Source organism: Primulina eburnea, chromosome 13, assembly GCF_022965805.1.
Source record: "Primulina eburnea isolate SZY01 chromosome 13, ASM2296580v1, whole genome shotgun sequence".
NCBI lineage: Eukaryota > Viridiplantae > Streptophyta > Magnoliopsida > Lamiales > Gesneriaceae > Primulina > Primulina eburnea.
This window is the reverse complement of record NC_133113.1, coordinates 2580844-2593534: the sequence shown is the minus strand read 5'-3', so window position 1 is coordinate 2593534 and position 12691 is coordinate 2580844. Positions and strand designations below refer to the sequence as shown.

The 12691-nt window shown below is 34.8% G+C and overlaps 1 protein-coding gene and 1 long non-coding RNA gene across 2 annotated transcripts; both read left to right on the top strand.

Moving 5' to 3' along the window:
• The first annotated feature begins 8339 nt into the window (after positions 1-8339).
• On the top strand, positions 8340-9121 carry LOC140809557 (uncharacterized). Its single transcript, XM_073167221.1, has one exon. The coding sequence runs from the start codon at positions 8488-8490 to the stop codon at positions 8917-8919; it is 432 nt and encodes a 143-aa protein (XP_073023322.1). The 5' UTR covers positions 8340-8487; the 3' UTR covers positions 8920-9121.
• Positions 9122-11124: 2003 nt separating this feature from the next.
• On the top strand, positions 11125-11904 carry LOC140810573 (uncharacterized). Its single transcript, XR_012113265.1, has 3 exons — positions 11125-11226; positions 11335-11563; positions 11786-11904. It is a non-coding gene; the product is annotated as an uncharacterized lncRNA (long non-coding RNA).
• The last annotated feature ends 787 nt before the right edge of the window (positions 11905-12691 follow it).

Genomic DNA, 12691 nt, shown 5'->3' with positions numbered 1-12691 from the left:
GATATTTATTCTTTATCGTTGCCTTGTTCAGTTGCCGATAGTCGATGCAGAGTCTCATCGAACCATCTTTCTTTCTTACGAATAGTACTGGTGCACCCCAAGGAGACACACTCGGTCTGATGTACCCCTTGGCCAGTAAATCTTCCAACTGATCCTTCAATTCTTTCAATTCAACTGGTGTCATTCTGTACGGAGCTCTAGAAATTGGTACTGTACCTGGCATCAGTTCAATGCTGAAGTCTATCTCTCTAACTGGAGGTAACCCCGGGATCTCATCTGGGAAGACGTCAGCAAACTCACGTACCACTGGCAGATCTGCCAATGCTAGACTCGACTTCAGTAAATCTACTGAATATACAAGGAACCCTTCTGCTCCTTTCTGTAATAATCGAGTCATGGATAATACGGATATTAAAGGAATTCTCGATCTAGATCCCTTACCGTAAAATTTCCACTCTTCAGCCATATCTGGTCTGAATCTCACTATCTTGTGGAAACAATCAACTGTAGCTCTGTACTTGGTCAGCATATCAATACCGATAATACAATCAAAATCGGACAACCCAAGTACGATGCAATCTAACTCAATCTCATGCCCATCATACTGTAGTACACAACGCTTAACAGAATTTACAGATATCAAACCTATCCCCAAAGGCGAAGATACCGACACTACAGTAGCTAAAGACTCTACAGGCAATGCATGACTCAATGCAAATCGTTCAGAAATAAATGTGTGTGAAGCACCGGTATCAATCAGTACATAAGCAGAGTATCCACATAAAGAACAGTTACCTGCCACAACGTCATCTGGTGCTTCCTGGGCATGCTCCTCTGTCAAAGCGAAGACTCTGGCCTGCTGTCTCGGAGGCTGACCAACTGTCTGGCTTCCTCCTGGCCTCTGCTGTGACGGAGCTGGCGCTGGCTGGAATGTATGAACAGCAGCGGATCGTCTCTCAGTCTGTGCTGCTGATCCCGATGACTCGGCCCCCTGCGATCTTTGGGAACCTCTCTGAGGACACACTTTCGCAAAGTGTCCCGGCTGTTTACAGAAATTGCAACTACCAGTCACTCCCTGGCATTGCTCAGTTGCATGTCTTCCTCCGCAAGTCTTGCAATAAACTCCAGTGTAACTCTGGCTCAGTCTGGAACCACTGGAGCTGGAAGAACTACTGCCAGATTTCTTGAATTGCTTTCCCCTGGCTTTCAAAAATTCTTTCTTTCCTCCACTACTGCTGCCACTCTCAAATCTGGGAGGTGGTTGCTGTGGTCTCGGTGCTGGAGGCACAAATGAAGCCCCTTTCTGTCTCATCAGACCGGCTTCTGCTCCCTTAGCTCTGTTCAGGGCATCAGTAAAATTATCCGGTCGCTTTGTGTTCACCAATGTGAAAATGTCGGGGTTCAGGCCGTTGATGAACTGATCAGCTGTAGCTTCTTCGCTGTCAGCCACATGTGGAGCAAATTTCAGCAAGGAGGAGAACTTTGACACGTACTCCTCTATGTTCATCTGTCCTTGCTTTAGATTGGCAAACTCCGCCCTCTTGTCCTTCCGGTACGACACTGGAAAGAATCGTTGATAAAATTCAGTTCTAAATATATTCCAGGTAATCATCGTACCTCTATGCTCCATCGCTCTCTTTCTCGTAATCCACCAGTCCTTTGCAACGTCGTGTAACTGGTGTCCAATTAATTTCACACTCTTCTCATCCGTATACTCCAAGGATTCGAACAGCATCTCAATATCATCGAGCCAACTCTCACACTCCACAGCATTCTCTGTGCCTTTCAAGGTCGGCGGATGAAATGACTGAAATCGTTTCAGTAACGTTTCCATTGGAGTCGGTGTGACATCCATTGTAGGATTGGATGTACTTCCCTGTTCTGGTACTCGTCTCGGAGGCATATCTAATAATCAAATAGATTAGTAACAGATACAACAATTCTGTTTCAATCCTCCTCTGATCATCTTACTGCTGATCTAGAATCAGTACTGATCCAATCTCAATAAAACATATTACTATATCAAATCAGATAAACAAGTAACATGTAATAGAGCAGTAAGACATGCTAGCATTCAAAAGCAGGAAAGAAAACCTCAATCTACCCCGCTCACTAGCCTCTTCTATCTCAATCTAAAGGATCTATCGCTCTGATACCACCTGTTGTGGGGACCCGGATGCTAATCATCTTTTTAATCATGATTGAGACTAATTAATCCATTATAATAAACAGGGTCTAATTTTTTTTTGTTTAAATGCGGAAGGTAATGGAATCAAACTCCTATACATATCAGTATAAAAGTATAAATCTGATAAAATATACTATCATACATACTCAGGTTCAACAACTACTATCAAGTGTTTAAACCCTAGCTCTAGTCCAAGTCCGGTATCACCACTCTAATCTCGGTCTGTCTTTACCTCTGTGACCCTGTACCTGTCCCACCTGTTTCCATGCACACATACAAACAAGACAACAGCCGGATAACTCCGGTGAGATATAAATATCCCAGTATAAACAATGTATTACATGCAATCATATAAACCATATATAAAAGCATAAACAAACATCGAAGCATGTATCTAATCTGACTACATGAATCAATGACTCGTGATCTAATCTTATCTTATCTCAAATCTAGGGATCTCAATCTAATTTAGACTTTGGTATGATGTATCGAATGTGTCTGAGATAGACGTCGATCTACATCTGAAGCTCTTCGATACACCGTAAGTCTAGAGTCTTATCGGTTCTGAGAAAGACTCGGCGGTTCTGCCCTAGCTAGGCTGTCTGCCCTAGACTCGGACTCTGACTCTGTTCTAAGTCAATACATTAACATATCAATCTGATAATCTGCAAATATCAATGCAATAAAATAAAGTATGTGATTTAGGGAAACTCAAGTCAAACCTAACTCGAGTTGTGCAATCCCGAATCAACATTTATTTATACCTTTCTTGCTGTCGCTCTGATACAATCGAAGTCTCGATTCAAAGTCTGTCACTGTTCAATCTGGCAATGACAATATCAATATATTCTGTATCAATAATCTAATCAAATCACAACATCTCTGTTTTATCAAATTCTGACATTACAACAGTACAATCTGGCGATACTGATAATACTATATCAGTCTATATCAATTCCAATCCTTTACAATCAATCACTATACAAATCTGATACCACTTCGCAGTCAATTTCATTCTGAAATTCATAACAATTCCATAATCAATCCGTTTTTTAATCTAACTTCGATTCTACTCTAACATGTCAAGAATAACATATATGACGTGTATTCAATTCTAACAACATCATAATTTCAAAACATGTCAAAACATAATAAAACTTACGTCCCGTAGTAGCCTGCGTTGGTAGGAACACAGTGTCGAAGTCGGATTTAAAATCTAACGGACGGATTGATCGTAAATCAATTTCTAAAATCAAGAAGCAATTCTTTCCTCTAAATTCGATTTTCCTTTCTTTTCTCTAAGGAACGATGTATATATATATATATATATATATATATATATATATATATATATATATATATATATATATATCGTTGCATGTATTGAAACGTGTTATCTTTTCGTGAATTAGGGTCGGCGCTCGAGCGGTGCAAATCTACCGCTCGAGCGCGGTATCTTCTGTCCAGCAATTTCAAGTCGCACCCTTGGCGCTCGGGCAGTCAAAATCTACCGCCCGGGCGCCGAACCTTTTGCCCGTGACGTGAATTACCGAAACATTGGCGCTCGGGCGGTTGTTTTCTACCGCTCGGGCGCCACTAGTTCTATCCCCACATTATGTAATTCATAAGTTTGGCTTAATTCGATCTCGTAATGGCCCGGCTATAATTATATCAATTCAACTTCAATAATCTATGCTTAACATGATATAAAATCTAGGGCATTACAACCACATTTTCCACACATCATGTTTTTGAGTTAGGAGTAGATATGATCATTTTTATACGCTTTGTTTTGACATGTTGATGATTACCAGGATTTTTATTTGTTTTATTTTTACATACATTTAGGATGGACGAGTTGGCTATAATTTTTAAACTGCAGTATTTTATCTATTATATGATTACGATTACTTTAAAAAAAAAAGACGTATTTTTCAGCAGTATTGCATGCATAATTTTAAGAATTTCGAAAAAATTGAGCTTGTCGAAAAAAAATTGTAGCATTTTTAAGTAGTAGATGTTTCAGTTAGTATCAGGGCAAGGGTCCTGTATAAGGTTGTGCCACGGCCAGCTTCTGCAGCTCAGTCTTCAAGCCTCAAGTCTGTAAGATTTTATGTTTTAAATAGTTTACTGTTATCACCTGCATGATTGCATGATTTACCTTTTACAGTGATTTACAGGACATGTTTAGCTGCTTTCATGATTAAATGTTTTAAAAAACTAGATTGAATTGCATGATGGATTACGTTTAGAATTTGAACTGTATTCAGATATCATGTCTCCGAGATGCGCCCTAGTACAGACCGACATGATGATGCTTCAGGATGTGGCCTCCCAAACGCGTGTGGGACCTGGATGCTAATTCATTTCTTAATCATTCTTAGGAATAATTGGATCAATTTAATAAACTGGGTCTATAATTTTTTGTTTTTTTTTTTTAAATACAAGTGCGGAAACATAATGAAATCCATCTGATATAAACATCAATATAAAAGTACAAGTATTGTACAATTACATTACAATCAAATTAGAGTTCAACTACTATATATCAAGTGCTAAATCCTAATCTATTTCTGGGCCCGGATCTCCACGCTAACTGTAATCTCTCATCGTCTTCTTGACCCTGATCCTGTCCCACCTGTTGTCATGCACACATACAAACACAACAACAGCCGGATAACTCAAGTGAGAAATACATTCTCAGTATAAACAATGTGTACATACAATCATATAACATATATAAAAGCGTGAAACATATATCAATAACATGTACCAAAATCTGAAAGACGTGAATCGATATAATACTGTAAATCAACTAGTGACTCATCATCTCAGACTCGACTCATCTATAATCTAGGGATCCCGGTTCCTGGATATTACAATATACCGAATCTCCGCAATAGAAGTCGATCTGCGCCTACGCAACATCGATATAAACGAAATATCCAGTGTCTTGGCATATCCGTCAAAGACTTGGCATTTCCACCAATGACTAGACATCTCCGCCCATGACTCAATACACGCTTTGCTATAAATCAATAGACTAAGTATATCAATATCATGAATTGCAAACATCAATGCAATAAAATAAAAATATGTGGTTTTTAGGAAACTCAAGTCCAATCTGACTCGAGTCGATTTCCCGGTTAACATTAATTTATACATTTCTTTCTGTCAATCTGGCGAAGTCAAAGTCTCGAATTCGAAGCATGTCAATACTCAATCTGGCAATGACAATATCGAGGAGTACAATATTAATATACCACTCAAATCAATATTGGATATAATCATAACTCAATCTAATTCTGTTTCAACGACATAATGGCACAATCTCAATATGCCCAGCAATACAAATCAACAAATATCAATTCCCACAACTCATAATCGATAACAATACAAATCTAATATCAAATCTCAATCAAATCCATTCTAAAAATCATAACAATTTCATACGGTATATGTTCTTCAATCCGATTTCGATTATACGATGTCTACTATATCAAGAACACCATATATGAATCATATCTGATCCTTTCAATAGCATATTTTTAAATCATATCAAAACATAAGAAAACTTACGTCCGTGTGAAACCTGCAACGAGAGAAACACAGTACTATTTTCGAATCGAAGATTAGACGGTCGGATCTGTGTAAAATCAAATTTCTAGTCTTCAAAGGAAACTTGAAAATCTCTCCTAGCTTTTCTCGATTTTTCCTGCTCCTTTCTGAAGAAATAAGTGTTATATATCATGCATGGTGACAAAACGTGGCATGATTCTTTAAGCAGCACGTCTCGCGCATATGCGCGACCCTCCTCGGTGCATAACCTTCTCGGCAGCTCGCGCATATGCGCGCACCATCTCCGCGCATATGCGTGAGGTTCTCTGGACTTGGCATAATTTCCTGCACAGGCTCGCGCATATACGCGCACACCCTTGGCGCATATGGGCGAGGTCCTCTGCCCATCTCGCGCATATACGCGAGGGGTACTGTCCTCACACATAATTCACGTCTTCATTCGTCTTTCCCGGTCTGATCCTTTCCATCTATAATCATATCAATTATCAATAAATCATTTCAGATTACAGTAATAAAATTCTCGGGCATTGCACGCGCCCCCAGTACAGACTGACAGTATGATATTTTAGGAGACGGTAGGGGCCCACCTCCACCGTCGCCGTCGCCGTAGCCATTGGATGCAGCTACCCATGTACTGGAGGGTATGAACATGATTGATTCATCTCATAAATAAAGATATGTGAAACCATCTCAAAAAAACTTTGAATTTTAAAAAACTGAATCATAGGGACCATACAACTTCTCAATTTTTAGCAAATTGGGCCAATCACTTTCGTTTGAATCATATTGTTGTATTAAAAAAATAGTTATATTATCTTTATATTGCAATTTATCATCTTGTTTTTTTTTTAATCATCTTACTCCATCAGTTAAAAAATATTTTAAAGGATACTAAAAGTCTAAACCTGAGAGATTTTATGGTATTTTCTAAAAGAACCTTGTTTCAGAAAACTTTATGTTCAAAAACTTGGTGAAAATACATTGCAACACTTGAAATGTTTTTCTTTTTTATGAGTTTGTCAAATAGTAGTATTTGTATCATCAACATATATGTCAAATTTTATTGACGTAATAAAAGAAGAAACAATTACGTTTTGAGTAAGTCTCTTGCGATATGGTCTCACGAATCTTTATCTGTTAGACGAGTCAACCATATCGATATTCACAATAAAAAGTAATACTCTTAACATAAAAAGTAATATTTTTTTATGGATAATCCAAATAAGAGATTCATCTCACAAAATACGACCCGTGATATTGTCTCACACAAATTTCTGTGTGACACGAAAAAGAAAGAATTGCTTGATAATGATGTATTTAAACTTATTTAAGTTCTACCATGTTTATCTGAAGCTAAAGAAAAAACAAAATATGATTAACTTTTAATAAAGGTGATCATGATGCGGTTTTGTGGTTTGTTTAAGAAAAATTAAAACCGAATAGCGGTTGGTTAATATTTTAAAAAATAATCGCGGTTTTACATATAGAATTAATCTTACGGTTTTGAGCGGTTTCAGGCAGTTGCAGTCGATTTACGTTTTTTTAATGAAAAATATAAAAAACTTTGATTCCAATTTATTTTAAAACAACAACAATATAGTGTCTTCAAATATAAAATATAGTTCAAATCACACAAAGATAAAATTAGATAAAACAATAATTAAGATTCAAACTTAAGTTAATAATTCAACAACACAACACGCTCACAATAAAAATGATATTTACACTATTTTATTTTATTTTTTATTTTCAAATTTCAAAAAAAATATTGTTGTAAAAAAAATAAAAATCTAATAAATTAAGATGAAGATAAGTTTATTTTGTAGGAATAGTATTTTGAAGAGACTTATATAATAAAGGACGACTTTTTTTAATTGAATATGTTGTGTACAAATTATTATAATTTTAGGCCAAATATTATTTTAAACGGTTTGGGCGGTGCGGTTTAGTGCTGTTCTTGGCAAAAAAAATAACCAAACACTGAATGCGGTGCGGTTTATGATTACTATTTTTAATCGTGGTTTTTATAAAATATTAGAAAAATCGATGCGGTGCAATACGGTTCGAACGATTTGTGTGATTAATAAAAAAATTTGATCATCCCTCACTTTTAATATGATTTTATCTATCTCGAACCAACTACTGAACAATAAAATAATAAATAATAAATGAAATACATAAATGTTATATGGGAGGAAATGCGCCACGATTTTCTCGGGGAAGAACATCTGACAATGGGGTGGGGCTTGTCATTTAGCTTTGGAGAATCTCGAATCCGATCTCATGAAGATTCAATTTTTGTCCAAATCACTACTTCAAAAATAATTTGGGATGGGGACGAATTCAAGAAATCCCGAACCTAAACTTGTTAATGTAGCTATTGTTATTTCCTGTAATATTAATATTATTATGGATGTGTGTTGGAAGATCGATATGATATCTTTTGAAAATTTTAAAAAAAAATTAACTCGGGTCGAACTCGAACCCAAATACGAAAATTAATCACCAAATGGGTACGGTTTCGGATTTTTTCTAGGACCCTAGCCCCGAGAAAATTTATAATCCCCAAGTCTAAGATCTTTTGATTTAATATTTTTAGTGAGACGCGCCAAACACATATCCCGCCTTTACAACTTCCGCCTGGTAGATAATCAAAATGCCGAGAATCATTGTCAGACGAAAACAAAATTAGTAGAAAATTCCGGAGGAATTCTCAAGAAATGGGGAAGGTTCGGAATTACTGGCTGCTGAAGACGGAGCCGGGCGAGTGGTCATGGGATGACCAAGCTGCCAACGGAGGCTTGTCGAAGTGGGACGGAGTGAAGAACCGGCAAGCGCAGAAAAACATGAAGAGCATGAGGTTGGGGGACCTGTGTTTCTTCTACCATTCCGGCGCCAAGTCACGTCGCGTGGTGGGCGTGGTCTCTGTGGTGCGCGAATGGTGCGAAGACGACGATGGCGGCGGCGCTGTGGATGTGAAGATGGTGGGGGAGATGAAGGCGGCGGTGGGCTTGGCAGAGATGAAGAGGGGCTTGAAAGGGATGGAATTCGGTATGTTCAGGCAGCCCAGGTTGTCTGTTGTGCCTGTTGAGAAGGCCGTTTGGGATAAAGTCTGTGAGATGGGCGGAGGATATGAGGCTGATGGCCGATGATAGTAGGGTTGCGTTGAAGGTGTTTGTTGTTTTGCCCCAGAGGGATTAGTGTGTTGAAATAGTCGTCGATGGGAATTTGTAAAGCTGGTTTTTTTGCACCCGTCCGATCTAACAACGACCGCGCTGTAATTATTAATGAAAGTTTTATAAATTTCTGTATTTCATATTCCTAATTTTGATTTGTTAAAGTTCAAAATCTTTAATTTAATCTCTAAAAATGGCACTCAAATTCATTCTCGATACTAAATTAATGTTTGTTTTTGGAGCTCGAAATCAACAAACAAAACTCAAATAAGAGTAGAACTCAGTCCTCTCGTGAAACTTCTGTTATTGGACCATGTTTTGGGCTCCGTGAATTGATGAAGTATTGGGCTTGAGGCACCATCTTATTTGGAGCACCAATCAAAGCCCAACATAGAGTTTGGCCCAACACTTATCCATGCAGCAATAATGGCGAAAAAGATGACGGTTTTTTCTTGGCCACATAATTTATTTTGAGTGTGTCTCATGTGAGACCGTCTCATGGATACTAATATGTGAGACGGGTCAACCCTACCTATATTCACAATAAAAAGTAATACTCTTAGCATAAAAAATTATACTTTTCCATGGATAACCTAAATAAGAGATCCGTCTCATAAATTCGACCAGTGAGACCGTCTCATACAAGTTTTTGCCATTTATTTTTTGTCAGCTTTTTGTATGTAAATTAAAATTTTTTTAATGGAAATATGAAATATCTATGATATATATTTTAAATATCTATGATGCGGAAATTTTTTTAAAAAAATCAAGATATTTTGTTAGGGCAAAAACTTGTGTGAGACGGTATGCGGAAAATTTTTAAAAAAAATCAAGATATTTTGTTAGGGCAAAAACTTGTGTGAGACGGTCTCACATGTCGTATTTGTGAGACGATTTCTTATTTGGATAATCCATGAAAAAGTATTACTTTTTATGCAAAAAATATTACTTTTTATGCCAAGAGTATTACTTTTTGTTGTGAATATTCATAGGGTTGACTCGTCTCATAGATTAAGATCCGTGAAACGGTCTCATATGTGACACACTCTTTTGTTAGATAACATTCTGATTATGGTAAATTAATTAATTAATTTCAATTTAATTTCTCTTGAGTGTTTTTGCCTAAGAAGGTCTGGGTAGTAAGTCCTAACGTTAAGGCTGTAAAACCATAGAATTGCTTAGGATTGTAGAGAGAAATTAAAAATCGAAACACAAATTTTAATAAAATGAATTCAATTTTCTGTAGATCTACTTCTCTTAACTCCGCTACTTCAACTTCTTATGAGAATAGAAGGATAATAAATACCGAAGAAATAGTCATAGAAGATTTTGATAAATCAATTGATAATTGGGAAATTTCTAAAGTAAATAAAGATCAAATTTATAAAACTTCAAATTATCAATTCTTCAAAACAAATTGTACAATTAAAACTGAATTCCAAGTAGATAAAAACTTTCTACATAAAGACTTTTATGCTACACATAATAAAGAAAAAAGATTATGGTTTTTTGGAAAATTTATGGATACAAGAAAAGATATTCAACAAAAATTCTATGAATTTACAAATAAATATAAAATTCATATTTTATTTTTTGATTGGTTTGAAATATATTCCTTTCAAAATTCTTTATATTATCCATTTTCAAATTCTGTTAATCCTATTAAAAATAATATAGAAACTGCAGTTATAGATAGTAAACTCAAAAACCCAATTTTTAAACCATACCAAATAACTGAAAATAGTGTTAAAAATATCAAAGAGAATAATTTTGAATTTATAAAATTAATACAAGATAAATTAAGTAAAATGGATACAATAGTCAATAGCTCAAATCAACCCATAGATCAAATTGCTCCTAAAACACCAATATCTAATCTCAGAATAAATACCTTAAATCATATATATATATATATATATATATATATATATAACACATTAATTGGAAAAATTACTACAATAATGAAGATTAATTGGTATTTATTCTTCTGCTATATACATTCAAAGTACTATTTCAGGCATGTTAATACATTTTAGCAGATGATATCATTCCTATAGAAAGAAGATTGATTTTAATCAGGGACTAATTAAGGTATTTCAAAATTCAAAGATTTATGCCATTAATTTCGCACCTATTAAAACCCATATAACTTGCAAAACATTTTTTAAAAAAAAAAACTTGCAATTCTTTATGCAAATAAAAATGGCAAAGAAAAATATATCTTTGCTTCTTGTTTCAATTTTTTTCGCAGTGGTTGCAGAAAGATGTCTATCCCAAGAACCAGTAAGTTGCTACTGTTCTTACTTTGATTTTTGTGATTTTCTTTCTTCCTAGCTATCGTTTTTGCTAGTTACACAAATATAAAATAATTATTTCAAATTTTTATTTCAGCAACGTACATGGTGCTTGGTGAACCGCCTTGCCACTGACCGTGATTTGCTAAAATTTATGAACTTCGCGTGTTCCTCGGTTGTAAACTGTGACCCGATTAAGCCGGGGGGAAAGTGCTTTGCGCCCGACAAATTGCGCTACCATGCATCCTTCGTACTCAATTCCTACTATCGTGTGACGGGCGATTGTTGGAAGGGACTCGGTGTCACGGACTGGTCTCTAGATCCATGTAAAAAAATAAAATTTCTCTCTCGATTTTTTGTTATTGTGTTTATTATCATATATGGTGGATTTTAATTAAATAATCATAACATATTGCATACATTTTGTTTAGTTATTTTAAAATATAAGCAAATTTGAACGATTTTGAATTTTTTTGCAGTACTAATGTATCTATATCATTAGTTTTTCTTGCTAACCTAATTTTTATGTTTATGTTGATGTTTTGCAGCTTATGGTGATTGCCATTACGAATAAAACTGAGGCGGGATTGAATTATTACCATAATATAATTGATGTAGCACCGATGATTCCGATGTTTCCCATTTTAGTTGTTATTAATTATATTTATTTCTGTAAATGGAATAAGATTATATTATATTATTAGTGAATTGTGGTTAACGTAGAATATTTTTTTTCATCATATTTAGTGTTATATTTATTATAAATATAATATAAATGAGTTTTAATATTAAACAAAATAATTGAGATAAATGAAACTGTTTTCATATTAAGCTCTAAAGAATCGTGATATTATGTAAGCACTTCTTGTAAACTATCTAATTTAAGTATATGATCTAAAACAAAAGCAAATAACAATAATTTAGGAATTTCTAAAAAATGTTTTTCCTATTTTGATTTCATAACATAAATATATTGAACTAAATAATTATCACTAGATTTAATATGTTCACTAAAAATACATGTAATGTTGTGATAATGTGTTAAGATCAAGGTTCTAAAAAGCATGAAGCATCCCGAAACGTGGATGTCGAGCTCCAAGCTTTTCAAGCTTAAGCGAGTTTAGCACGAGCTTAAGCGTGAAAAGTGTTTTTTTATCTTTAATATAATTATAATTATCTCAAATCAATTAATAGATAAAATAATACATAAATATGATAAATTTAAGACTGATACATTAATTCTCATATTTATAAAAATATAAAAATCTCAAAATTACAATCTTTATTTGTTTTTACAACTAGACTACATTAAAAATTGTTAAAATTTATCAAATCATTGTCAGACACGCTTAATCATAATTAATATTATAAAATAAACATCTAAATTATAAACATAATTTATTATTTTAAAATAAAAAGACATACCTTCAAATTTTAAGAAAATAAAAAATAAA

What these genes read in the sequence shown, in the direction of transcription:
- LOC140809557 (XM_073167221.1), top strand. Translation starts at nt 8,488, where the DNA reads ATGGGGAAGGTTCGGAATTACTGGCTGCTGAAGACGGAGCCGGGCGAG.